Source organism: Salmo salar, chromosome 03 (assembly GCF_965601325.2).
Source record: "Salmo salar chromosome 03, fSalSal1, whole genome shotgun sequence".
In the NCBI taxonomy this organism is placed as follows: Eukaryota; Metazoa; Chordata; class Actinopteri; order Salmoniformes; family Salmonidae; genus Salmo; species Salmo salar.
The window spans coordinates 35593983-35621982 of record NC_138293.1 but is presented as its reverse complement, the minus strand read 5'-3'; the positions used below and the strand labels follow the sequence as shown (position 1 = coordinate 35621982).

General features: G+C 46.0%; 1 protein-coding gene across 2 annotated transcripts in view; it reads right to left on the bottom strand.

Annotated features, from left to right (window-relative positions):
* Nucleotides 1–1998: 1998 nt before the first annotated feature.
* The window catches only part of greb1l (GREB1 like retinoic acid receptor coactivator), a 79962-nt gene continuing 53960 nt past the window's right edge, over nucleotides 1999–28000 (bottom strand). For both annotated transcript variants that reach the window (XM_045714752.2, XM_014191782.3), the window contains exons 8-33: nucleotides 27097–27219; nucleotides 23791–23928; nucleotides 23322–23447; nucleotides 22444–22581; nucleotides 22067–22252; nucleotides 18436–18735; nucleotides 18090–18218; nucleotides 17554–17688; nucleotides 17175–17372; nucleotides 16806–16986; nucleotides 16339–16531; nucleotides 15528–15661; nucleotides 12360–12702; nucleotides 11609–11724; nucleotides 11240–11484; nucleotides 10482–11059; nucleotides 10076–10178; nucleotides 9762–9917; nucleotides 9430–9569; nucleotides 8875–9036; nucleotides 8237–8441; nucleotides 6873–7038; nucleotides 6098–6467; nucleotides 5752–5952; nucleotides 5154–5292; nucleotides 1999–4866 (exon numbers count right to left, since the gene is read on the bottom strand). In XM_045714752.2, coding sequence (XP_045570708.1) covers nucleotides 4703–4866; nucleotides 5154–5292; nucleotides 5752–5952; nucleotides 6098–6467; nucleotides 6873–7038; nucleotides 8237–8441; nucleotides 8875–9036; nucleotides 9430–9569; nucleotides 9762–9917; nucleotides 10076–10178; nucleotides 10482–11059; nucleotides 11240–11484; nucleotides 11609–11724; nucleotides 12360–12702; nucleotides 15528–15661; nucleotides 16339–16531; nucleotides 16806–16986; nucleotides 17175–17372; nucleotides 17554–17688; nucleotides 18090–18218; nucleotides 18436–18735; nucleotides 22067–22252; nucleotides 22444–22581; nucleotides 23322–23447; nucleotides 23791–23928; nucleotides 27097–27219 — 5069 coding nt within the window. In that variant the 3' untranslated portion in view covers nucleotides 1999–4702. The remainder of the gene's footprint in view (nucleotides 4867–5153; nucleotides 5293–5751; nucleotides 5953–6097; nucleotides 6468–6872; nucleotides 7039–8236; nucleotides 8442–8874; nucleotides 9037–9429; nucleotides 9570–9761; nucleotides 9918–10075; nucleotides 10179–10481; nucleotides 11060–11239; nucleotides 11485–11608; nucleotides 11725–12359; nucleotides 12703–15527; nucleotides 15662–16338; nucleotides 16532–16805; nucleotides 16987–17174; nucleotides 17373–17553; nucleotides 17689–18089; nucleotides 18219–18435; nucleotides 18736–22066; nucleotides 22253–22443; nucleotides 22582–23321; nucleotides 23448–23790; nucleotides 23929–27096; nucleotides 27220–28000) is intronic.

The window sequence follows — 28000 nt, the reverse complement described above, 5'->3', positions numbered from 1 at the left end:
TAACCCTTAAGCTTAAAATAGCATTTTAACAAGAAGTTCTTGTTTTCCTAACTTTCAGGACATTCAGGTGAATTGTTTGGACATTGGGGTCCTGATAATGTAGGAAAACAAGTACAGACACACACACACACGCGCGCGCACACACGCACACACACACACACACTTATCTAACTAAGCAATGAGGTTCAATTACTTCTGTTTCAGTATTCATTATGTCAGCTTTTTAATATTTTAATCATGTAAAATCTGCGGGGTTAGATTGAGTACAGTATTGCCAGCTACAGAGAAAGTAGCCTGAGGGCTGAACGACTGAAAATAGTTTTCAGATGGAATCCTCAGGAGAGGGACAATAGGTTTCTTTGTTAAGGGCAATGTGACAATGACATTTTACAAAGCAATGTAGAAACAATGCAATTGAAATGGTAAAGGTGGACAAAGAGTGCTATACCTGGATAATATTTCTGTTACGACTATACATATGTAAAGGGGGGGGGTTTGCATATGTCACTCAGGAAAGACTTACTATACAGATGTTGTTTAAATTCCTGGAGGATCAATTATGTCTTACCCACAAATGGTACACCTAGGGCATCAGCAATGCTCTGAGAGACAGAGTGAGAGAGAGTGACAGAGAAGTAGAGAGAGAGAGAGAGAGGGGGAGAGAAACAGACAAATACACAGTAAATCAAGTATAGTTGAAACCACAGTGTTATATTTTTGGGCGGCACTCGAATGGGAGTTATCTTAACTCTCAAGAGAGTGATACATTCCCTGGAGCTGGTGTTGATAACTGGAGTTCAATGGGACAGAGTACTTTTAACTCCATTATTGGTAACCAGAGACAGGGAGTTAAATCTATGGAGTTATCCACAGATGGATTGATATATTTCCCAGCATGCTCCGTTGCAGGTTGATTTTTTTAAATCGTTTGTTTCAATATCTGTATTTTCGCATGTACTGATTGTTTTTGATCTTATGCTACACAAAGATAAGAAACGTACATTTTTCTAAACTAATCCGATCTGTAAGTGGCTGGATTTATAGCAACTGTTAGTGAGATAGCTGTTCCAGTTTACATGGTGTAGGTAGTCTTCATCTACTGTATTTTCTTATTTACTCAGAGTTGTATGTGTTGTAAAAGTGCTGGATATCTTCCTGTAAATTCGCGTGCAACAGAGATTGGATATCACATTGTGAACCACCATATTGTGACATGTTGAGAAATAATCAAATAAGGCTTTCCACCCTTATAACTCAAAGGAAGTAAAATGAAAGAGAAATGGACTCTGCTGTAGTCGATTGTTAATTCAAAACGATCCAGTGTAAAATGGCAAGGGAGTTGATAAAAAAAAAAGGCAATTGGGAGTTAAATTTAAGCGACTCTCTGAGAGTTGGATATTTAGTGTTGTTTTAAGTCCAAAAACATCAACACCATGACCAGAGTAGTTTTAACACAAAATGGAGGTGGGAGCATATACACCCCAAAATAGTGTTTCATTTCCATAGAAGTTACATTTACTGTGTAGACGGGGTATGACATAGTTTATAGTAATGCTAGTGACTTAAAATAACCTGGTGTTACACCACACTGGGTTTGGAGGTGAATGAAACACCCATGTCCCAATACTACCTCCCACGGCTTATAAATAGCGTAGTACAGTACATGGGTTGACCATAGAATTAGGAATTAAAATACAACTCTCAAACTTTGAATACCACTAGAGGGTCATTGGAAAAGGTTGAAAAAGGTTATGGAATAGATTGACAACAAAAAAACTGTGTTACCAACTACAAGCCTTTTGTAAGGAACAGATTATTCGAAAACGTAGCCTCAGGGGATTACTTTAAAAACAAAAATGCTACGCAAGACAGAGGAAGTAAACTTGTACTTTTTATCTAGCAATATAACAAACAAATGGATCCACCTTTTGTAGTACCCTTTCATTGAATTTGTTTAATGTGAGCACAGTTCAACAAAACTTCGTCACAACTCCCTAGTTTATTGTAATGTCACTTTATTACAGAAATTACAGAAATTCCAACAACAAAAGCATGTTTTCCAAAGTCAAATGTTCACAGCCCGCATATTGAACAACCGCAATGGTCAACATGAGGTAGATGACTCTGTGGCCAAGCCTACCATCGGTTGGGTCGCCAAATCTTTAGCAAGACACTTAAATACCCACAACAGATAATACTTCAGTGAAGATTGTGAGAAGCAAATTGCATAAGTTACTGTATGTGTTCATCTAATTATCTACAAACAAGACACATTCTATGGGTCAAAAGGGTATGATCAATATCGAAGGGTCTGATCATCAATCAATCCGATTAATCAATCAACACTGTCTGTCTTTACTGATAGTGTAATCAATATTTTCTCAGTGTCTTTGTTCATCATTTACCCCGTACAGTTTTGATGACAATGATCAATACTTTTTTGGTTGTTGCTGCTGGCAAGTTGTATAGTGCAAGTTCACATTTCCTACCCCTCAACATTCAGTAGATAAGACTCAAGAGCTCTTGGTCTTGTGCAAAGCCTTCGTCAATGGTTTTCAGAAGAGGATACGCTTCTTGATTTTAGCTCGCTCAGTCAGCACGCAATCAATATTATTACACTTCAACATGATTATCAGTCCAAAATGCTTGTTCAAATAAATAAGAATCTCTCATGTAAAGGACATGATTTTCATGACAAAAAAAAACGAGAATAATCTGACATGAGAAAAGCCAGGGAAACGAACACGGTAAGAAGATAAAATCTTAGGTAGATTCTTTGCGCCTTGGCTGGCAAACACAAAATGCAGACAGAAAGCCATCATCATGACACCAAAACATAACTGCTAAAAGTGACACAATACAAAAAAAAATGGTCAGAAACCCTCCGCGAGCCGTAACGGGGTTGATTGAATATATTAATAATGTAAACAAAGCTTTTAACAACAGACAGTTGTCCTCAAATCCAACTTAACCTCTTAACCCCAACCAGACAGATGTTTCTTCACAATTTCTTCAATTGGATTGGCCTGTAGCCTCTCCATTGTAAGACTTATTACAATATTACCCTTCACTGCAAATGAGTGATCTATGTAACAACATCACTTAATAAGGCATATTCTTTGGATGACCCTGTGCAGTAACATATAAAAAAAACATTCCTACCTGCTTTCAGGTAGATGAATTGACCTACAGTATTCATCTGATGATGACAGCAGTCCACACCCATTTTCTGATTATCCATAGTTTCATGTGAAAACCCTGCAACTGTAAGTCATTTGACTGCATTAAGGTATATGGGGGAGGTCTAAGCCATCTATACTATCAGGCACGGAGAACAGATCACTGAGTAATATTACAATCATAAACAAGACCACAGGCACAGTCAATAGCAAGATAGGTAGAGGTGCCAGTGAAGGTTTGCTCTTTCTATAGCATCCTCATCTAGTAGTGGGAGCTACTGGGATATATGCATCATCCGCATAACATGAAATAGAATTCTACTTTGTATCTGAGCATCAGGTCTTTAGAGCTAACTGATTGGTCAACAGGTCTCTTCCTGTTCTCCCTCGCTCCATTTGATTGGCTCAGTTAGATGAGCAAAAAGACAATGTGATAGGAACAGTTTAGTTAGGGACAACATGTTGCAATATGAGGGCACAAGAGCAACAGGGTCCCTTGCGGTGGCTTGCCAGTCAAATGTAAGTGGACAGGACTGTACACTACACAGTGGCTTAGATATCAACTAGAAGCTTTTTCCCTGACTGATCAGCATAGAAATGGATATACTAGACCTTGATGATAGAATTCTAATACACTCCAGAATCTATAATATTTACACTAGTAATCTAACAATGGAGTGGGATTTTAGCGAGAAGAGAGGAGAGGAGAGTAGAGGAGGCTAAGGGCAAGGTGCAGATGTGGATGTCATTTGTGGCTCATATCAGGGGTATCAACAACATTACAATGGGTAATAAGTAACAACACTTGACACTGAAGGCGAGAGAGAAAAGCAGTAGCTTTCCTTTAGCAACGGGCAACTCGCTGTTGCCTCTCACTTCAAAACCCTGAGATAAAGCGTATGTCCGTGACGGGACATCCCAACAAGAGCTGTGTTCGCCACAGCGCCATGCTTACAATCTTTGAATAAGTCCCATTATCGATGACGAAGAGTCTCTTTTTGCAGCAAGAAATATGTCAACAAATACAGAAGTTCACTGATAATGCTGATTTTTGCACAGTAAAGTCTTTGAATTTTAATCAGGCTCAGATTAGGGACAGACCCCAACACAAGTCTGCGTTAAAACTCACTGTCCAACCACTTCTGTTCCAAACATAGCACAGCGTTGTGGAGGAGCTTGTACTGTAGGAGGAGAAGGCATCACATCCACATTGATGATGGCCACGTGTCCATTTTTTGGGCTCTTTGGCCTTGATGTGCCCCAATACTCCTCTCTGATCTCCTGACATCATTGTGATTGTTAACTGGTCTGAGAACAGATGTTATACTCCTGCGTGATCAGGGTCTGTGTGACAGGAGGTCGGCTAAACAGATCTGAGAACAGTGGTTGTATCCCCCTAACAGACAAGGAATCGTCGTGATTGTTAACTGGTCTGAGATCAGTGGTTAGTGTGTATCCTTCTGTCTAGTTAGGGTGGATGGGACAGGAGGGCCATTTGGGCAGGTCTGGCAGCAGTTTCAGGGTCAAACATGGCGTCCTGTGAGAAAGTAGAGGGGCCGGTCTTCGCTGCAGTTGGCTGTCTGGAACTCATCCCGCAGACGAAATTGCCACTTGTCCTCCAGCTCCAGCCGTACGATGGTCTGACGCAGAGAGTTACGGTCCTGGCAGATCACACACAACGTGGCACCTATGGACAGGGTCAGGGGTGAGGGGTCAGAGGCCATAGGTCAGGGAACCAATCAGAAAGGTGCTATGGTTTTCCTGCTGTATATGCATGTATTGCTATATAGAACAAATCAGAAAAGTGGCATCAATGAAGTGAATTTAACCGGAGGGGAATAACCCTTGGCTTCACATACATTACATTGACTTAACCTCCCAATATTTGTTATGGTTTCGCAACTCGGGATGAGGTTACACTTAACATCACATAAGGGCTAAAAAAACAAACAACATTGAAGTAGCATCAGTTACCTTTGAGGAAGCTGAACTTTTTGAGGAGGCCAGAGACGACAAAGGAGTCACACAGGTAGAGCAGCAGGCCGCTGAAGACCAGACCCTGGTGGTCCAGGTTAGTGGAGTGTGGCCTGGAGCTGACGTAGCACACTGACACCTGGGGATGCAGAAAGCACAGTCACATCTCCACCATCTCAGTCGTGACCTTTTCATCAGGGAAACAGTTTGTAGGATCTGTTCGCACGATAAAACTGCGCTGGGTTGACGTTTTTCTTTTTACATTCATCTACTTTGCAGAAAATCAATGCACGAGTTGGACACATGAATCTCAAGATTTTCACATTCTCTCCACCAGACTAGCTCAGCTCGTACCTCATGGCAAGCCTATGTTGAGGTAGCTGTCTATGGACAGCACTGAGTTGCTGCATAATTCATGGCCTGTGTTGAGGTACATCAGCTGTCTATGGGTTGGATCTTACCTCAGGGCTTATGTTGAGGTACAGTAGCTGTCTAGGGGTCGGATGTTACCTCATGGCCTATGTTGAGGTAGCTGTCTAGGGGTTGGATCTTACCTCAGGGCCTATGTTGAGGTAGCTGTCTAGGGGTTGGATCTTACCTCAGGGCCTATGTTGAGGTAGCTGTCTATGGACAGCACGGGGTTGCTACTGTTCTGTACTGCCTTGGGGAACAGTCTGTGGCTGCAGCTCTGGAGAAACTTCTCCAGGAGGAACTGAGCCGGGGCGGCCAGGAGGGTGTGCTCACTGTCTGGGGCACAGATGTACTGGGGTGGGCTGATGGGGGTTGGGTTCTCCATCACCTAGAGGGGGAGCAGGGTAGGGGTTAGCATGACTGACTGTGTTTCAGACTACACACACATACTCGCACACGTACACGCATACACACACACAATATATCTCTCAGACCAGGAGGTGAGGTAGAACAATTAGGAGCAGGACACTCACGACGAGTTTGGGTTTGACCAGGAAGTCCTTGTGTCCTCCAAAGAGTATTTCTTTCTTCATCAAGCTGAAGTGGTTGAAGCGACAGAGCAGCAGACCACTGCTGTTGGCTCTCAGGTTGAAATCCACCTCCTCACAACTGTATCGGTTGAGGTCGTACTGGACGTTCTGCGTCAGCTCAACGTTGAGCATGACAAAGTCGTGGAGGTGGCATCGGGAGAAGGGCCGGGCTGGCAGGCGGCGGGCCAGGGCACTGCTCCACTTGCGGGCCCCGCACACGGCATATAGGGAGATCTTAGGAGTGGCCTCCATGTGCTGCAGCACCGTCTTTAAAGACACGTTGGTCAGACTGGGCCCGGTGTCTGCCATATCACTGAGGGAGACAGGGAAGAGCAGGGGAGACAGATATTAGTGTTGTTATTGATAGAGGAGTCCAGATATATTACGGTTTTTGTGTGAGTGCGCGTGTGTGTCTGTGCGTGCCAGTTTCCCCAGCAAACCGGGAACATTCCCAGGACATTAGCTAACGTTCCCATTAAGTTCTAGTTAGGGTTTTATCTTACATTAGGTTGATAATATCCCAAAAACATTGAAATACATATATTTAAAAAATATATGTTCTGGGAACGTTCTTGTGAATGTTTTATACAAACATTATATATTAATCAGCACAACTGGACAATTTTGGGGTTATTAGAACTTTTGGAGCAACCTAATAAATGCTCTGGGAATGTTCACAGAACCTATTTTGGTTTGCTGGGTCTGTTGTAACCCATACCTGCTGCTGTCCTGGGGTTGGTGTGCGTTCCAGAGCACACAGGAGTCATCCATCATGACTATAAAGGGCCAGACGTCCTGCCTCTTGACCCCCTGCTCCTCCAGACGGTTCCTCTCCAGCTCCAGATTGTGGTAGGACAGCTCCTTGATCATGAACCGAGCCGCGCCTGGGACAGATACAACAGTAATGTTACTGCTATGTTACTGACAGTGGTTGCATCCCAGACAGTGGTTGCTCTGGACAAAAGTAGTGCACTGTACAGAGAATAGGGTGCCATTTGGGACACACCAGTTCCCTAATGGGATGCCGCCCCATAATAACCATAATGATACAGTACATATGCTGGTGGAGACCCACTGATATTTCATTTATTTGCCTGGCCACATGACCCGACCAGGAAAAAGTCTGGGGTCTAGTTATGACCAAGGGGTCATGTTGGGCCATAGTCACAGCTTGGGCCATAGTCACAGCTTGTATGGTCACAGTAGAAAAACATTAGCCAACCACCGACCCAAGAACTCTACCACATAGTTTCACCTCCAACTCTAAAGCTCCAACTCACATGGCAGTCTGAACTTTGACCTGAATTCTAATTATTACTTTGTTGGTTCTCTCACCTGCGAAATTGTCCTGTCCTTTCAGCCTTTACCCAATGCCCCTATTACTGCACCTGGCATGTGCTTGTAGTACTGCAACGCTATTGGTCCATCCATAAAGACTACACACCTAAATGGTGGCTCCATATATCAGACTACTGGCCTGCTGGTGTTCTCATTGGCCAGGCCCTTCCCTTTTGGTTCCTGCCATATTCAAATCTCAAGTACCTACTAAAGTTATGTGTCCAAACATGCTTTACTCAACAGATGGCAATATAGACACAGTATATCTCTTGAATTTCATACAGACTGCTGTAGATGCATCATTATCATCAGAGAGAGATACGCTACTGGGCAAACTAAGAATGTAAAATACATTAGTGTATAAATAAACAAATGCCTAAATATAGTTTATACATCGCAGGACAACTCTATGGTTTCTTTGTTGAGTGTTTTATCACAAATGACTATGGTCCTCAATGCTACCGCTCAGCAGGGAAACACCTTACTGAGCTCTATGCTGAGACAAAAACCTGTAGTACTGCAACTCTCCAAGCAGGGTTGAGGGTAATTAACTAATCAAATGAGTTAACCTATCTAAATGACTGATTGCCAGACACTCCGAGTAGGGCAAAGTTTCCCCTAGACGCTGATTTTGGGTCAGTTTCGTATTTTCCCCACTAATGGTTACAGTTAGGATTGATGGAGGTGAAGCTGATCCTAGATATGTACCTAAAGGAAACTTCACCCAGGGGCCCAAACACTCACCAACTCCTGCACTGTTGAACATGGCGGGAAGCACCAGCAGGATGTGGTTGGGCCAGTATTTCCTGTAGTGGTGCATCTCGTACTGCTTGACCACCAGGATGTGGAGGTGGGCGGTGCCCTCCATGGCGTGGAAGATGTTGAGAAGGCCGTGCTCCTGGCGCCCCGTGGTCGGGGTGAAGATGGGACTTTTCAACAGACTGAGGTCCTGGGATGGGAGGAGAGCTGTAGTTAAAGACGCATAGTGCAGCTGGCTACGGGGCAGGTAGCCTGATCAAGCAGACTGAGTGCTGAGCTATGGCGAGTTCAGGCTGGTTCCACTAGGCTAGGGCCCAGGGCCGCAGTAGCATCAAACAACTAAAGTGAGCGAACGAGAGACACATAGGTGCATAGTTCGCGCTGTGTGTGAAATGTGGCAACTCCTTGTAACATGATGATGTGTGTGCCTGTGTTGCTTATGTATTGCTTACGGCACTATTTCCTTTAAGCACATATAACGCCATACTGATTACAGAAGCTGAAGGATGAGAACATTCCTTGTCACTATTGATAACATTCATCTTGGGCGCAACATTCTAAGAACTCGAGGGCAGTCTCAAGGTTTTCCCCAATCCCCACTGATTTCCCCCATCCCCCTTTACCTTAGCAGAGATGAGGGGCAGCCTCATGCTCTCCAGGTGACTGCCCTGCTGGCTGAAGACAAAGTGCTGCTCCTTGGCCTTGGGGATGATGAAGTGAAGCTGCACCTCCTCTCCCAGCATGGACGAGCAGAACGTGAAGGCGTGGAAGGTGCACTCCGACAGCTGAACGCAAACACAACCACACACATTGTTGCGCACACATTACGCACGCATAACACACATTATTACACACATGTACGCTTCCAGTACAGACAGAGCTGCACCAGTCAGCACACGTCTCAGCACAAAAGGCTGAACCGTTCAGCGCACCAGTCGTTCTGCAAGTTGGACGGTCGTTTTTCGATAGGTTTAGAAAGGGGGGAGGAGAAAGGGGCTTGAGACCCAACAACGCAGCAATAGGTGTCACAGGTGATCTGTTAGTTAAGCCAATAAATAAAGTTCTCCATTGAGACAAATTATCTCTTCACAATGACAAACGAGCTACCCTTTCCTTCCCAGAGCCATTTATTCATATCTAAATACTCTACATGGCTGGTTCCCTCCCTGTGCACTCACCTGTGTGGCTGGGCTGGCTTCACAGTAATGGTGACACTGATCACAATGGTGAAATGCATTGTGGGCTGCGAACATACTCAGCCGCATCGACACCGTTTCCCTCTTCGCAGGCATTTTGCTCTCTCCTTCCAGTTTAGGATCTGCATGGACAAACATTACAGTTACACCCACATGCTATGGGACAAAGCTGCATACACAATATACATAGACAGTGATGCTTGAGGTGGAAGTCGAGGTAGAAGGCGCAGCAATATCTGACCCTGAATCAGTGGAACAAGGGCAGCTTCCGTCTACAATGACAGGGATGGGAATAAGAGTTTATTTCTGCTGACCTTTCAAGCCCTTTGGCATCTTGTCAGTGTAAACAGCGCTGGCCCTCCTGAACTTAGGGTCTCTGGGGAAGAGGTCGAAGGGCAGTTTGCGGATCTCCTCAATGTCTGGCCACTGGGTGCTGGCTGGGGGTGTGGCCTCGGACATATCCGTCATCGCTAGAAGAGAACCATACAACATACATTGACATCAGCCTCAGTTTCTAGACTAAGACAGTATGAGAGAAAATGAGAGAGAAAGAGGACGAGAGAGAGAGAGAGAGAGAGAGAGAGAGAGGAACGGACAGATATTAACTAGGGGATCCTGCTCTCCTCACCTTCCTCCAGCTCCTCTTCATCATACACATCCACCTCAAGCAGTCTAATCAACATACGGAACAGGATGCGTAGAAACTGCAGGTAGGCACCCGTCTTCCCCACCTATCAGAGAGACAAAACAGAGTTGTTCAACCGATTGCAACCTATCTGTTTTTTACCACTGACACTCATTGCATGCAGCCATTGCCACTCAATCTGCGGTATCCATTCGAATAACATCATTATACACAATCGCCTCTTGGGACTCCATACAACAAGGTGGATATTCTCTTGGTTGAAGAGGGATAAGTGAGGAAAATGAATATCAGCATGCAGCTGTAGAATACGATGCATGACTTGTACAGGAGAGACGCTGTCATTGATATAGACAAGAGTTGATATATTAATATCTGTATGGTCTCTAACCTGTGGGGGCCCGCTGAGCAGCAGGCGTCGTGGGTGTGGCCCTGGGGGGGCCTCGTGGTCGGCATGATGTTGCCTGGCTACAGTCCACTGTCTGTAGAAGAGGCTCTGCTCTGACCCTTGTAAGTTAGGGGTGAAGAGGGGCCTCAGTGGACTGCTCCAGCCCACATCGGCGTGAGGCAGCAGGGAGAAGGAGCTCAGCTGGCTCCCTGATTCTCCAGCCAGGAGGTTGTAGGCCGCGCGCGACAGGATGACAGTCCGGGGAGAGACCCGAGGCGACTTGCTGCCCCGGCCGCATTGCGTAGACTGGCTGGGGTGCTGGGTCGAAGAGGAGGAGGGGGAGGAGGAGGAAGAGGAGGAGGAGGAGCAGAAGGACGGAGGGGCGTTGGAGGGGCGGGAGGTGGCACTGCCCAGGGAGTCACACTCCTGTTTGACCCGGCGGGGGGAGGATGAGGTTGTGCCCATCCCGTCTTCCATCATGATGCTGCCCGCCTTGCCTCCGGGGGGGCAGGAGGAGGTGGAGGGCTTCTGGGAGGAGTCAGGGATGTCAGAGGAGCTGACCCTGTTCTCTGCCAGAGAGCCTGGGGAAGGGAGAGGCATGGTACGGTGAGAGAGAGAGTTCAGACTCATAGAACAGTATTTCAAAATGATTTCATAAACACAACTGTAACACCATCACTACACAGTATCCTAAACCCTTAAAACAATCATCTTGTCCCCATTTCCTAAACATGTTGTGTCTCTTTTGTCCAGCGACCTACCGGGGCCTCTGGTAGCAGCGCTGCCGGTGCTCTGGGGCCTCTCCAGGTCCATGTGCAGCTCTAGATCTGGGTCCTGAGGGCCACTGGTCTTGTCTGTCTCTGGGTCCTTGGGGGCCATGGACCTGCAGGGCTCCTTTACCACCCTCAGGGACACGTAAGAGCAGGCCAGACCCACCTCCTGCTCCAGGGCCGTACGCGTCAGGTAGCTGGAGTCGATCAGACGCAGGTCACAGTACTTCAGGGACCTAAGAGGGAAAAATCCAGTATAAAGGTGAGGTGGGGGATTTGAATCGATTCTACAAAGTCAATCCAATAGAGGATGCATCTTCTATGGCTAGGTAGATGTAGATGCTGTCATGTCAGTACTACCTTGGAAAGGTTTCTCCTAGAGGGTCTTTTCCAGTGAGGATGACAATGCAGGGAAGACCCTCCAGATCCTCATAGGTGTGAGGGACCCAGTCTTCAATTTCACAGCCCCGCCAGGCCTGCAGAAACAACACAACACACAATTAGAAATGTTTCGGAGTCAAATTAAAACCAAGTTATTATGTCTCAGTCTGATGAAAGTGGGTGGGCCCTTGATATGATGACATTTTTTAAAGACATCTTCATCAAATCACTTCTTTCATAGAGAGAGGTGGTGTTCAAGGTCATCTCAATATCAAATCATTTCTGGGTAACAATTAAGTACTTGTTAAATTGTGATTGTTTTCAATTAAAATTATATATAGCTTCTTAGGAAAGAGCAATTTCTCAAACAAGAATTTTGCTAGGACTGTCCTGGAGTGGGGAGGGGAAAACTGAAAACTAGCTGTTATTGGCAGAGAGGTTTGGAATTGTATTTCTTATTGTGTTATTAACTAACTGATGTCACCAGGCAGGCTAAAACTCCAACCCACCAAAACTGGCTGAAATTTCAGGCGGTCTATTCAAACAGCTCTTTCACTAAAAGGACATTGTCATAATTTTCACAATTTCACAGTATTATTCCAACCTCATAATGTGGAAATAAATACAAAACACTGGATATCACATTTTTGACTGCACTGGGCCTTTAAGATGTAAGAATAGGCTAATCCAAATTGGCCACCCTGCCCTCCCTCCTGACCTCACATCTCACCCTGAGTCGGTTAGCGAAGTGCCGTGGAAGGCTGAGCTCGGCGGCAGGGCTTCCCAGCAGCACAGCGAAGCAGAATTGAAGACCCAGCTTGTCCCTGACGTCCTCCAGGCGCTCCCGGGCCAGCATGGCCAGCTGCAGAGAGGGCACCCGGACCAGCAGCATGTGGCCCCGGCCCTTGGTCCCCTCCCGGCCCGGGGCACTGATCAGATCCTCCACCATGGCCAGGGTCTCCGGGGTGATGTGATCCCGTAGTGAAGGTGAGGAGGTCAGAGACATCATGGCTTCAGTGTACTGCTGGATCAACAGGTAGCTCCTGATCACCATGCTGTGCAGGTGGGGGTGTCTGCAAAACCAGGAGAGGAGAGGTGGTGGTGTTAGTTGTGTCAAGGCAGGTTTGGTGTCCAGGTCAACTGGTTGAGCTTTTTGGGGGTCATGCATGGGCTTTCTGATGATCTTGAACTTAAACTTAAAAAAAATGGTTGATATGTAAGAAATAAAATAAAAATGAAAGATGTGTGTATGTATATGTTTGACTTTTATGACAGAGAGTGTGTGTGTGAGAGCGAGGAAGAGAGGCACTGCCTATCAGCTTTAAACTTGTCCCTAAACCTCCTTATGGGGTTCTCACACTTGGTCCCTTTCAGACAATTCTTGTGAACGCATGGTTAACTTCACTTTTTTGTACAGCGTGAACACTCCAAAGGAACTCAGACCCTTCAAAAGAGCCCCCAGAGAGGCCTCCCGAGTGGTGCAGCGGTCTAAGGCTCTGCATTGCAGTGTTGCGGCGTCACTACAGGCTGTGACCGGGAGTCCCATAGGGCGGCGTACAATTGGCCCAGCGTTTCCGGGTTAGGGGAGGGTTTGGCCGGGGGGGCTTTACTTGGCTCATCGCACTCTTGCGACTCCTTGTGGACCGGGCGCCTGCAGGCTGACTTCGGCCGTCAGTTCAGCGGTGTTTCCTCCTAGACATTGGTGCAGCTGGCTTCCGGGTTAAGCGAAGGGAGGTTAAGAAGCGCGGTTTGGTTTGGCAGTGTTAAGATAATGGGCATAATGCCAACCCAAGGTGGCGCTAGTGGGGCACCCATCTAGGATATATAAACAGACCTGTAACTTGTAATACCTGAGGAAAGGATTATGCTTGCAGTTTGCCAAACTCTCCGAAGTGAGTTATTCACATACACATAATAACATGGTGTCAGAAGTGAGATTTGAACCCACGCCTCCAATCGGAGACCAGAACCATGCTACTGATCAAAACATCGCCCCGCAGACACGGTGTAACGATGTGCGCTGGGAGTCGGGAAGCAAGTTCAGGGAGTGAATGTTTAAATAAATAAAAGAAACAATGAACACAAAACAAAAACAGCGCACCGACATGAAACAGAAACAATGACGCCTGGGGAAGGAACCAAAGGGAGTGACATATATAGGGCAGGTAGTCAAGGAGGTGATGGAGTCCAGGTGAGTGTCAATATGCGCATAACGCTGGTGACAGGTGTGCGCCCTAACGGGCAGCCTGGTGACCTAGAGGCCAGAGAAGGAGCACACGTGACACACGGGAAGATCCTAAGAGGCTGGCCGGACACAAGAAAGAGTACGCCCATCCTGGTGAGGGACTACTGGACATACAGAGACGAACTCACAATGCAGGAAGAAGTGGTAGTGCCAGAAACTCTACGCCCGATGATTCTCTCTCGTATCCATGCAGGGCACACAGGGGTCAAAGCCAGTCTCAGGAAGGCCAGAGACTCAGTATTCTGGCCCAACATGACCCAAGAAATGTAACATGTTGTGGCTGTGTGCAGCACATGTAATGCTAATCTACCGAAGCAGCAAAAGGAAACGCTGCACCCACATGACGTACCAGCACGTCCTTGGTCGAAAGTGGGAATGGATCTGTTCTCGTTCCTTTTCTGATTATAGTGGACTACTATTCCGATTTCTGGGAGGTGGAGAAAGTGATTGACGCAACAGCCGCTTGCATCATTGACTGTTCTAAGCAGAAGTTTAGCAGATATGGCATACCTGACAGTGGTGTCGTTACAGATAATGGGCCACAGTTCACGAGTCAAGACTCTTCTTTGCTTGCAAAAACCTAGGATTTCCATCATGTGACCTCCTCACCCTCCCACAGTCAGAGTAATGGTAAGGCGGAGTCAGCAGTGAAAATATCCTCTGCATTGGTGTGGGCAGGACACATAATGAGGAGACGCGAAAGACCCCACCAGGGCAGTTATCTCTGCCGACCGTTCCCCCACAATTTCAGGAGAATGTGGAAGAGGAAGGAGAGGCCCTGAGGCTCCCAGAGGTGCCCAACATCCGAGGTGCCAGGCGAGTCATGTTTCGGAGGACGCATGACTCGACCTTCGCCTCTCCCGAGCCCGTTGGGGAGTTGCAGTGATGAGACAAGATCATAATCACGAAATTGGGAAGTAAAAAAGGGGGTATAAATTACAAAATATATATATAATAATAAAACAAAGAGCCCCTGAAGCAAACCGAACTGAGACCATCTCGATTTAGGTTCGCAGTCTGGTTCCCTTTTTGAAGGCAATGTGAACACAACGCTCCCCAGGTTCCCTTGTCATTATTCCCGCACCACACACTAGACTATTGGAACAACGTTTCCCCTGCCATAACCCCTGACATCGGTGTCACGAAAGAGAGAAGATGATGATGTGCAGGTTCACGGAAAAAAAGTGCATCGAGTGAATGTTTGAAAAAGATCTTGGTTCCTTTCTAAACATAGCAATGTGAATGCAAAGGGGACTCGGACCACAAACTAAGTGAACTGGCAAAATGTCCGGGTGCCCTTATTCAAAGACAAGGGCAGTGTGAATACAAAGAGAACTGAGTTCTTTAGCTTTTTTTTTACCCCAGAGTTCACTTTAAAAAGGATTGAGATCGGTTCTTTTAAAGAGGACCAGTGGAGGCTGGTGGGAGGGGCTATAGGAGGACAGGCTCATTGTAATGGCTGGAATGGATGGTATCAAACACATAAAACATACGGAAACCACTGACTCCGTTTCATTCATTCCATTTCAGCAATTACAATGAGCCCGTCCTCAACTAGCTCCTCCCACCAGCCTCCACTGAAGAGGACCATATGTTAAAACACCCTTATAGATTTTATTACCCCTAAACCCGGACCCCGAGTGACTGACTGACCTCTCCAGCAGTGTGTTGATCATCTTCTCGAAGGCGTCGTCACAGCGCAGGATGGGACTGGCCACCCCCCACTGCAGAGAGCTGCTGTAGTCCCTCAGGCCAAAGTACACCAGCTCCTTAGGAGACAGCTCCCCCTATGGGTCAAACACAGGAACATCAGCTGCTGTCTGAGCAAATTGACTCATCTCTCTTGTCTATTAGTTACATCTACTTGTCTGACCAATAATTTATATATACACTAGACACCATTAGGGGGGAGCTGTGTTGAAGCCAACGTGCCTCCATCTTGGCACTCCCCCAAAATTGTAAAAAAGCTATAGAAATGCATTTATTAATGTCTACATCTGTTTTTTTCCATGTTTATTATATTACAGACACCTTAATGCATACTTTTAAACGATTATGTGAGCTAAACATACAAATAAAAAATGGAAAAATATATAAAAACATTTTCCTTAAAGCATCATTTTGAAAGATTACTAATGTTACTGGCCCCACTACAACAACAAATAATTAAACACGTGTAATTTTGTCCTTGAAACATTTAATTGAAATACTGTAGAATTCCATTCATTTCTATTGAGGACTGCTCCTACTGGGGTGTGCAGAATGGTGGCTCTCACACAGAGGTCATTTAGAAGGTGATTGTTATATGTGGTTGTTTTGCTTCCTTAGTTGAGTGCACTGACTGACTGACTGATTGTAAATTGCTATTGATAAGTGTCTGTTAGAATTACTCAAATAATTTACATGTAATTCCATATAGCTGCCACCAGGTGGCAGAGATGAACCACGGCGCAGGGCCACTCACCAAGCTGTCAGTGTTGGCTGGCCAGTGCACCTCATTGTGGACGCTGATGCGGGACTGTCGTGTCTGCAGGGTGAATGGGAAGCAGCTGACCTGCAGCACCAGCAGATTCATAGCCTCCAGAACCTCCTGGCAGTTTACCACCCTGTCAGCCAGACCCTGAAGCTCCCCGTGGCACACCGAACCAGACAGGGCACTACAAAGAGAGAGGAAACAAAAAAGAGGTTTCCTTTGGGGAAACTTGTTCTGCCCTGTTCTATATGTATGACTACAAAGAAGCCTCTGCTCTTCTCTGTCTTGTTCTGTCTTGGCTTGGGCTGTTCTGTTCTTATTCAGTACACTGTGCAGCCGAGGACAGACCTTCTAATCAATGTTTTCAGTTACTACATCTGTCAGAACCAAGTGTCAGCGGCACAATTTCAATACTCAAATGTGTGTGTGTGTTCGACATGCGTGTGTGTGTGTGTTACCTGGTCAGGTCCACGTGGGAGTTGTCGTGGATGAGGACAAACAGGGTGTAGGGGTTCTGTTTGACCTTCCTCATGAAGGCCTCCATCTTGCCGTGGACGTCTCCGTCTAGACGCACCACATACTTGTCGGACCTCTGGTGGGCTGAGGACGCATCCTCTATACCCAGGTCTACTAGCACTCCTTTTAGAGACGGGCAGAAAGAGATGACAAAAAGTCCAACGCACGTAACTAAGAAACCTTGTAAAAAAAAAAAAAACAGGTAGAGATAGTCTTGACATGGACCTCTTGTAGACAACCAACAACAAATTATTTTGATTCACCCATTGTAATATTGCCTAGTGCTGTCTTTCGATCCTAATCATGAGTACCTGATTGTCGGATGCGTTGAGCAGTCTGGTTCACCAGGATGTGGGACGGAGGAACCAGAACCAGGAAGTCCACCTTGCAAAAGCGTCCCAGGTCCAGACTCTGACTGCCTGAGTCTGCTATGGAGCACACCTGGGAGAGCAGGCTCCTGGCTACATTGAGCTGGGGAGGGTGGATCTGAAACATCTCACTCAGCAGCTCTGGAGGGAGGGGGGGAATGGGGGGGCACATGTCATCATACTGGAAACTTAGAGCCAAGTATATAGTATATACTGTAGCTTATTATCATATCTATCCATCCAGAAGCTTCACAGCGTCAGAGTCTCCGGCAGAAAGAGGAGGAAGGGTCAGAAGAGGGGCCAGGCAGAGGCCGTGCCTCACCTGACTCAGAGGGTGGCACCATGGTGGCTGCATCCTGGGAGTGGATGTGGTCAGTGACATCGCCCTGGAAGGGCTGGATGACCTGGCCCTTCCGTCGCCGCTGGATACGCACCAGCTGCTTGTCCAGGTTGTCCCCTGGAAACAACAACATAGCAGGCCACCACCAGTCAGAGACAGAGACGCTCAGACACATGTGCGCAAGCACACGCACACACACACGCACGCACGCACACACACACACACACACACACACACACACACAGCAACTACAGAAACAAAATCTACTCATAAAATATTGATGTCTGTCTGTTTGTGGTACAGTGTCTCGTTTCAGTCCTGTGACTGCCTAGCTGGAATGGCCCAGTCGGCATTTAGGAAGGTAAATATGTGCCATTGTCCTTGATGTCTTTGTAACACAGGTCATGTTTGTTTGATTGATTGATTCATTCATTGGGCTACCTAAATCATTACTCCTTAGAAATGACCTTTGAGTGTTTTCCATTGATGTCGTGTCCCAAGGCATCTAGTATACTCACCGAGTGAGGTGGTTTTGAAGTGTGACGCCAGGACACTGACTTTCCCTGTTATGAGCTCGTAGCTGATCTCCTTCAGGAACTCATTGGTGGTGAGCATTCCCTCGGCTAGCGCTCGTGCCTGGTACTTCCCTGTAAGACCCATACAGACAAGTATGAACGAGCCTGAGTCTCCTTTGCGCCGTAAGACTGCTAGCCCGAAGAGCTAAAGCCTAGGCATTAGCTCTGGGAGCTACGCAAGTCTTACGGTCTCAGGCAAGGCTCACCTACTGTAATTACTTCCTTTAGTATGCTCTAAAAATACAGACACGCCACATCTAAGTATCAGGCTGTATGGAGGAACACTCACCCAGCGCGAGCACACAGAACTCGTTGCCGCTCATCTTGGAGGTGCACACAATAACCACGTAGGTGGGCAGGCACTGCTGGTAGGGCGGACCGTCACAAAGCGAGCGCAGGGACTCAGAGATGCCTTCTCCCAGCGAGTTGTAGGTGACCAGGACCTGGACACTGCCCCCAGAGACACTAGCCTCCAGGCGGGCCAGCCAGGGCAGCTGGGCCGGAGAGATGGAGGGACCTCCAGGACAAACTAACATGGCCTTCAGCACGATCTGCTCAAACTCCTCCCTCAGAGGGATCTGCTCCGAACCTGGAGTGGGGAGGGAAGGAGAGGAGAGGTGAAGTGAGGAAAGGAATACAGTTTCCCCATGTCTACTTGCTGTTTTTCACGGGGGATGATGCTCTTATGTTTTTATAATGTGAACAAGACAATCAAATCTCATTTCTCAACAGTGCAGAGCCCATTCTCAACAGTGCAGAGTTAAAAATTAAGACAAATATTTGCTAAATAAAAAAGGAAATAGTAACACAATAAAAACAATAACAGGGATATATACAAGGAGTACCAGTATTGAGTCAATGTGTTTGGGTATGAGGTAATTGAGGTAATACAGTACTGTATGTGCCTGTGGGTAAGGGTAAAAGTGACTTGGCAATCAGTGTGTGGTGTGGTGTCAATATGCATGTGTATGTGTGTGTTTTGTGTTTGTGTGTGTGTGTGTGTGTGTGTGTGTGTTGGAGTGTCAGTGTAGTATGTGTGAGTGTGTGGGTAGAGTCTAGTGAGTGTGCATAGAGCCAGTGCAAGGGAGTCAGTGCAAAACAATTAAGATAAAGAAATAAATAACAAAGGGGGGTCAATGTAAATAGTCCGGGTGGCCATTTGATTAACTGTTCAGCAGTCTTATATAGCTTGGGGGTAGAAGCTGTTAAGGAGCCTTTTGGTCACAGTCTTTGCACTCTGGTACCACTTGCCGTGCGGGAGCAGAAAGAACAGTCTATGACTTGGGTGGCTGGATTCTTTGACAATTTTTAGGGCCTTCATTCTGACACCACCTGGATGGCAGGGAGTTTGGCCCCAGGGATGTACTGGGGCCGTACACACTACCCTCTGTGTGAACTTGCGGTCAGATGCCGAGAGGTTGCCATACCAGTCAAGATGCTGCCAGTCAAGATGCTCTCAATGGTGCAGCTGTAGAACTTTTTGAGGATCTGAGGGCCAACGTTAAACCTTTTCAACCTCCTGAGGGGGAAGAGGTGTTGTCGTGCCCTCTTCATGACTGTTTTATGGATTTTTTTTTTTTACCGTGATAGGTCCTTAGTGATGTGGACACTGAGGAACTTGAAGCTCTCGACCCGCTTTACTACAGCCCCGTCGATGTGAATGGGGGCGTGTGCGGCCCACCGTTTCCTGTAGTCCACGAAATGCTCCTTTGTCTTGCCAACATTGCGGGAGAGGTTGTTATCCTGGCCTCCTCCCTATGTCTGTCTCATCGTCGTCGGTAATCAGGCCTACCACCGTTGTGTCGTAGGCAAACTTGATGATGGTGTTGGAGTCGTGCATGGCCACGAACTCTGCCCCCTTCTTGAGGGTCAGCATAGCAGATGTCTTGTTGCCTACCCTTTACCACCTGGGGGTGGACCATCAGGAAGTCCAGGACCCAGTTGCAGAGGGAGGTGTTCAGTTCCAGGGTCCTTAGCTTAGTGATGTGCTTAGAGGGCACTATGGTGTTGAACGCTGAGCTGTAGTCAATGAACGTTATTCTCACGTAGGGGTTCCTTTTGTCCAGGTGGGAGAAGGCATTGTGGAGTGCAATAGAGATTGCATCATCTGTAGATCTGTTGGGGCGGTGCGGGAATTAGAGTGGGTCCAGGGTTTCTGGGATGATGGTGTTGATGTGAGCCATGACCATAATTTCAAAGCATTTCATGGCTACAAATGTGAGTGCTACGGGGCTGTAGTCAGGTTACCTTGGCGTACTTGGAGGACTATGTTGGTTAGCTTGAAACATGTAGGTATTACAGAATGGGTCAGGAAGAGGTTGAAAATGTCAGTGAAGTCACTTGCCAGCTGGTCAGCGCATGCTCTGAGTATGCTTCCTGCTAACCCATCTGGCCCTGCGGCCTTGTGAATGTTAACCTGTTTAAAGGTCTTACTCACATTGGCTATGGGGAGCGTGATCAGCTGGTGCTCTCACACATGGTTAAGTGTTGCTAGCCTCGAATCGAGAATAGAAGTTAATACGCTCGTCCAGCTCTTGGCTGGATTTTCCTTTGTAATCCGTGATAGTTTACAAGCCCTGACACATCCGACGAGCGTCAGAGCCAGTGCAGTAGGATTCGATCTTAGTCCTGTAATGACACTGTGCCTGTTTCGTTGGAGGGCGTAGCGGGATATCTCATAAGTGTCCGGATTAGTGTCCTGCTCCTTGAAAGCAGCAGCTCTAACCTTTAGCTCAGTGTGGATGTTGCCTGTAATCCATGGCTTCTGGTTGGGATATGTACGTATGGCCATTGTGGGGACAATGTCGTCGATGCACTTATTAATGAAGCCGGTGACTGATGTGGTAAACCCCTCAATGCCATCGGATGAATCCTGGAACATATTCCAGTCTGTGCTAGCGAAACAGTCCTGTAGCTTAGCATCCGCTTCATCGGGCCACTTTCCATATTTCCTGTTTGAGTTCTTGCTTGCAAGCAGAAATCATAAGGATAGAGTTATTGTCCGATTTGCCAAATGGAGGGTGGGGTAGAGCTTTGTATTCATCTCTGTATGTGGATTAAAGGTGATCTACCATTTTTATCCCTCTAGTTGCACAGGTGACATTCTGGTAGAAATGAGGAAAAAGGGAATTCAGTTTTCCCGCATTAAAATCACCGGCCGCTGGGAGCTCCGCCTCTGGATGAGCCTTTTCTTATTTTCTTATGGCCCTATACATTGAGTGCGGCTTTAGTGCCAAAATCAGTTTGTGCTGGTAAATAGACAGCTACGAAAAATACAGATAGTAAATAGTATGGTCTACAGCTTATGAGGCAGAACCCAGAGCCTTCCTTAATATTAGAGATTGCGCACCAGCTGTTGTTAATAAAGAGACATACTGTACACCACCCCCCTGACTTTACCGGACTCTGCCGTTCTGTCCTGCCGATGGACAGAAAAAACAGCTAGATTCATATTATCCATGTCCTTCTTCAGTCATGACTCTGAGAAGCATAGTATATTACAGCTCTTAGCAACTCAAGGTCATGCTAGCTATTTGGAGCCACTAACGTGCATTAGTGACAGTAAGTGCAGCAGCAGCCGTTAAAGGAGCACTTTGAGTTACAATGGGGGAGCGGGATCCAACTACCTCATCAGTGTTACCAAACTACCTCATCAGTGTTACCAAACTACCTCATCAGTGTTACCAAACTACCTCATCAGTGTTAGCAAACTTTAAAACAACCAGGCTTTGGCTTAGCCCATTCTCCCAACTATTAGCCTCAATGTCTAATTAAACACTTTAAATAAGCCTTTCATATGTAACAGGGTGTGTGTGTGTGTGTGTGTGTGTGTGTGTGTGTGTGTGTGTGTGTGTGTGTGTGTGTGTGTGTGTGTGTGTGTGTGTGTGTGTGTGTGTGCATGAGTCTTTTGAGGCCTTTACCTAGTCGTGCAAGGTACTGCAGGGTGAGGAGGATCATGGTCTCCACACTGAGTAGTTGGCTGCCAGTCAGTCCCAGGCTGGCCAGTGTCTTCTCAGTCAACTGGTTGCCCTTATAGCAGCTCACCAGCAGGGGGCTCACCACAATGTCCCCCACGTTCCCATAGAAGTATGGTAATGTGCCGTGCCCTGCAAACCAAACACCAGAATCAGTCAGTCAATCATATACCCTGAGGAAGACACTGTGTCCTGAAACGTTGCTTCATTCAATGATTGGGAGTTATATAGAGTGTGTCTTTCTTTCTTTTCTCTAAATCACATCCTGGTACAGTACAAGTGTCTTTTTAAATTGAGATTACAGTTTTAAGAGGAGGATTTACCGATGAGGATAACAGGACGGACTCCTGAGGTGTTGAGCAGGTTGTCAGGGACGATGACAGTCTCTCCAGCAGTGACGGGTTGGGGCTGAAGGACACCTGCTACAGGCAGCTGAGGAGTGGACATGGCCAGCACAGCGCCTGTTCAGAAATAGACACACCATGTTAATACTGAGATTACAATACAGCTGCATATTAAAGCAGATCCTGGAAATCAGGACCTTTATAATTCTTAAAGATCATTTGTACCCACTCTTTCGGCTTCTGCTCAGATCTGCACTAACCTGTCTGACCCTATCTCCATGGAGATGCTGAATGAATCACCCCTGGCAACAGAGAATTTCATGGACCTTTTGTCCTTCCTTCTCCCGAAAAGCAAGGTCAATGTGGTAAACAACATCAGATCTAACACGCACACTCTCTCTCTCTCTCTCTCTCTCTCTCTCTCTCTCTCTCTCTCTCTCTCTCTCTCTCTCTCTCTCTCTCTCTCACACACACACACACACACGTTTTCACAATGGCTGGGGCTAGAGTACACTCTTCGAAGAAAAAAACCCATCAAAAGGGTTCTACGTTGAACCCAAAGGGGTTGTACCTGGAACAAAAAGGGTTCTTCAAACTATGGGAACAGCCGAAGAACACTTTTAGGTTCACGATATCACCTTTTTTTCCTAAGAGTGTAGGTGGTGCATGACATTTCAAAGAATTCCTCATGAAACAAAGACTACTAAGGCTGTATCTATTCAGGACACGCACTGGACGTTAGCATACGCTGTGGTGTGATGGTGCAATTCATCTAACTGTTGCCTTTTCAGTGTTGTACATGAATGTGTCCCTATGTAAATAAACAATGAAACATTATCAAAAGCTCTGTGCCAGACCTGAGGAGCAGACGATGGGTCGGATAGCGGGCACAGGGACGGCTGTAGGGGGGACTGGCACCAGGGGGTTAGGGTGCCAACCGCGGTGGCGCTTCTTGGGCGGGCCTGAGATCATGGCAGAGGAAACTGGACAGAAAACAATACAAGAGAAACATGAGAATTCATTCATGTTGTAACTGCAGAATATGGGTCTGGGTTCTCAAAAGGAGTCTGGGTTCTCGGAGTCTAGGTTCTCAAAATAATTCAGAGGGCTTCTACAATGGTGACCTATTAGCAATGATATTACATTCTACTTGATATTACAGATCAGATCGGTAATAAAAAGAAAAAGCAGGTGCAGAGAAACATTAAATTGGAATCGGAATAGTAAATATGTATTGTAATTCCCCCATAACAGGAACACAGCAAGCAGACATTTCCTGTGTATGTTCAACGTCCCAGAGGTTAGGGAGGAGAATGTGGCGCTCACCTGGGTTGCCTCCTAGGTCGGAGGCTCTGTACCCCTGTCCCTGGGGTCCCAGAGACACCTGGGAGGGGCTCAGTAAAGGGGGGTGGCCGTCTGGACCCAGTCCGTTGGTCGGCCCGTTCACTCTTAAAGCCATGGGTACTACACAGACACACAGACAGACACACCGTACATTATTGATGCATTTCACCACAATTCCGTTTCAGATGATTCGACGTTAAATAATTAACTTTCGTAAGATAATGTTTTGACAGCCTTTTGAGAGATGCCATACGTGAAGTGCGTGTTTATATATTCTTCATAGTGAACAAAGAGTAAACAAATACAATAAATACATGTATTTGATAATTACAAAATAAAACCAATTGTCCTGAAAGATATCTTCCTAATATAGAGACTGAACAATACATAAGAATGATTTAGGCCCGCCTAACACTGAGCTATTGATTCCCTATTGCCAATGAACTGATGGGGCACTTTCCAGTCTCAGATTCACTGTGTGTGCATTTACGCTAACAGATTGATTGGTATGTGTAGGCCAGGCCTGTCAATCTTACAACCTTGTAAACGAGCTAATGGATAGCCAGGTCTTAAAAAGTCATTACAGGGATTTTCTGCTCAGTATTGATGAGGAGTGTGTGTGTGTGTGTGTATGCACACGTGTGTGTGCACACGTGTGTGTGTCTCCAGTCAGTAGAAGAGGCTAATCTACACGCCACAGCTCCATCTGGACTATGCTTGGCCACGTAAACAAGCCTGTTTCTAGGCAACAGGTCCTTCTCCAACTCAAACCAGGGCACATAGCAGAAGTGATGCTGGGGCTATTTCCTGACCCTTAGAAATACATGGGCTAAAGTTTATTACACATGTGGCATGTCTGCATAATATTACTGGATATTATTGATATATAATGTACCATGCTGTAAAACACTTTAAAGCTGATGTTGTGAGGTAACAATGACTATACGATGGAGATATAATTACACATACAATCGATTAACACATTGTCATCCAGAAACAAGTTCCACGGCCTACACATCACTGACAAACTGAAAATGGTCCACCCACACAGACCTCAGGAGGCTGAAGAAATGTGGCTTGGCACCTAAAACCCTCACAAACTTTTAGAGATGCGCAAATGAGAGCATCCTGTCAGATTGTATTACCACCTGGTACGGCAACTGCACCGCCCGCAACGGCAGTGCTCTCCAGAGGGTGGTGCCCAACACATCACCGGGGGAAAACTACCTGCCCTCCAGGACACCTACAGCACCCAATGTCACAGGAAGGTACACAGAAAAGTACAACAACCACCCGAGCCACTGCCTGTTCACCCCGCTACCATCCAGAATGCGAGGTCAGTACAGGTCAATCAAATCTGGGACCAAGAGACTGAAAAACAGCTTCTATCTCAAGGCGATCAGACTTCAAAATAGCCATCACTAGCATATTAGAGGCTGCTGCCCTATATACAGTTGAAGCTGGAAGTTTACATACACTTAGGTTGGAGTCATTAAAACTTGTTTTTCAACCACTCCACACATTTCTTGTTAACAAACTATAGTTTTGGCAAGTCGGTTAGGACATCTACTTTGTGCATGACACAAGTAATTTTTTCAACAATTGTTTACAGACAGATTATTTCACTTATAATTAACTGTATCACAATTCCAGTGGGTCAGAAGTTTAAATACACTAAGTTGATACACTAAGTTGATACACTAAGAAAAAATGTGTAGACCTCCACAAGTCTGGTTCATCCTTGGGCGCAATTTCTAAATGCCTGAAGGTACCACGTTCATCTGTACAAACAATAGTATGCAAGTACAAACATCATGGGACCACGCAGCCGTCATACCGCTCAGGAATGAGACGCGTTCTGTCTCCTGTTGATGAATGTACTTTGGTGCAAAAAGTGCAAATGAATCCCAAAACAACAGCAAAGGACCTTGTGAAGATGCTGGATGAAACGGTTACAAAAGTATCTATATCCACAGTAAAACGAGTCCTATATCGACATAACCTGAAAGGCTGCTCAGCAAGGAAAAAGCCACTGCTCCAAAACCGACATTAAAAAGCCAGACTACGGTTTGCAACTGCACATGGGGACAAAGATCGTACTTTTTGGAGAAATGTTCCCTGGTCTGATGAAACAAAAATATAACTGTTTGGCCATAATGACCATCGTTATGTTTGGAGGAAAAAGGGGGAGGCTTGCAAGCCGAAGAACACCATCCCAACCGTGAAGCACGGGGTGGCAACATCATGTTGTGGGGGTGCTTTGCTCTAGGGGGGACTGGTGCACTTCACAAAATAGATGGCATCATGAGGAAGAGAAAATATGTGGATATATTGAAGCAACATCTCAAGACATCAGTCAGGAAGTTAAAGCTTGGTCGCAAATGGGTCTTCCAAATGGACAATGACCCCAAGCATATTTCCAAAGTTGTGGCAAAATGGCTTAAAGGACAACAAAGTCAAGGTATTGGAGTGGCCATCACAAAGCTCTCACCTCAATCCTGTAGAAAATTTGTGGGCAGAACTGAAAAAGCGTGTGCGAGCAAGGAGGCCTACAAACCTGACTCAGTTACACCAGCTCTGTCAGGAGGAATGGGCCAAAATTCACCCAACTTATTGTGGGAAGCTTGTAGAAGGCTACACAAAATGTTTGATCCAAGTTAAACAATTTAAAGGCAATGCTACCAAATACTAATTGAGTGTATGTAAACTTCTGACCCACGTGGAATATGATGAAAGAAATAAAAGCTGAAATAAATAATTCTCTCTACTATTACTCTGACATTTCACATTCTTAAAATAAAGTGGTGATCCTAACTGACCGAGACAGGGAATATTTACTAGGATTAAATGTCAGGAATTGTGAAAAACTGAGTTTAAATGTATTTGGCGAAGGTGTATGCAAACTTCCGACTTCAACTGTACATAGACTTGAAATCACTGGCCACTTTAATAATGGAACACTAGTCACTTTAATAATGTTTACATATTTTGCATTACTCAAATCATATGTATATACTGTATTTTATTCTATTCTACTGCATCTGAATCTGTGCCACTCTGACATTGCTGACATTGCTCGTCCAAATATTCATATATTCTTAATTCCATTCCTTTACTTTAGATTGGTGTGTATTGTGTGTATTTCTGTGAAATTGTTAGATATTACTTGCACTGTTGGAACTAGAGAAACAAGCATTTCAATACACCCGCAATAACATCTGCTAAAAACGTGTATGTGACCAATAACATTTGATTTGATTTGATAGAAGAAGAGTAGAAGAGCTGTACCTATTGGTAGAGTCTTGCCCCCAGGGGTAGAGGCCAGAGGCTTGAGGAAGCTGCAGTCTCGGGCCAGGTCCTGGGCTGAGAATAACACAGAGGCGGCAGAGGGAGTCCTGGTAGGAGGGGAGTCTGGAGGGTAATAAGAACACAGGGTGGCTGTTGGGTCCTGTCAAATTGCCTTCATCAAAATCTCTCCAAACAAAACTAACAAATCAAGAACAATGAGTCAATCCAATTGTTCCATTAGAACAAGTAAACCATAACAGTCCTGGTTAACAAAACAATGCTTCGTAAACAAACACAGACACTCTACACTCAAGCCAGATGTAATCTTGGTCAGAGGACGGAGGGATGGGAGATGAGGGGAGGGAGGGAAGGAGGGAGGGAGGGGAGAGGACAGGGGGTGTTGTGTCAAACCTCTACCCTTCCCTGACAGAGCGTGATGACCTAACTGGGAGCAGGATGTAGCTCAAGGTCGGTGTCAGGAGATAGGACACTGATGCGTATCAGCACAGCTAACACATCAGGTTTAGTATTTTAGTATGTGTTTGTGTGTGTGCGTGTGTGTGTGTGTGTTTTTAATCTGATTTTACTGCTCGCTTGAGTTACTTGATGTAGAAGAGAGTCCCATGTAGTCATGGCTCTATGTAGTACTGTGTGTTTCCCAGAGTCTGTTATGGACTTGGAGACTTTGAAGAAACCCCTGGTGGCATGTCTTGTGGGGTATGTATGGGTGTCTGAGCTGGGTGTTAGATGTTTGAACTGACAGTTCGCTGCTTTCAATAGTCCGGGTGGCCATTTAATTAATTGTTCAGCAGCCTTATAGCTTGGTGGGTAGAAGCTGTTAAGGAGCCTTGGAGCTCCGGTACTGCTTGCCGTGCGGTAGCAGAGAGAACAGTCTATGACTTTG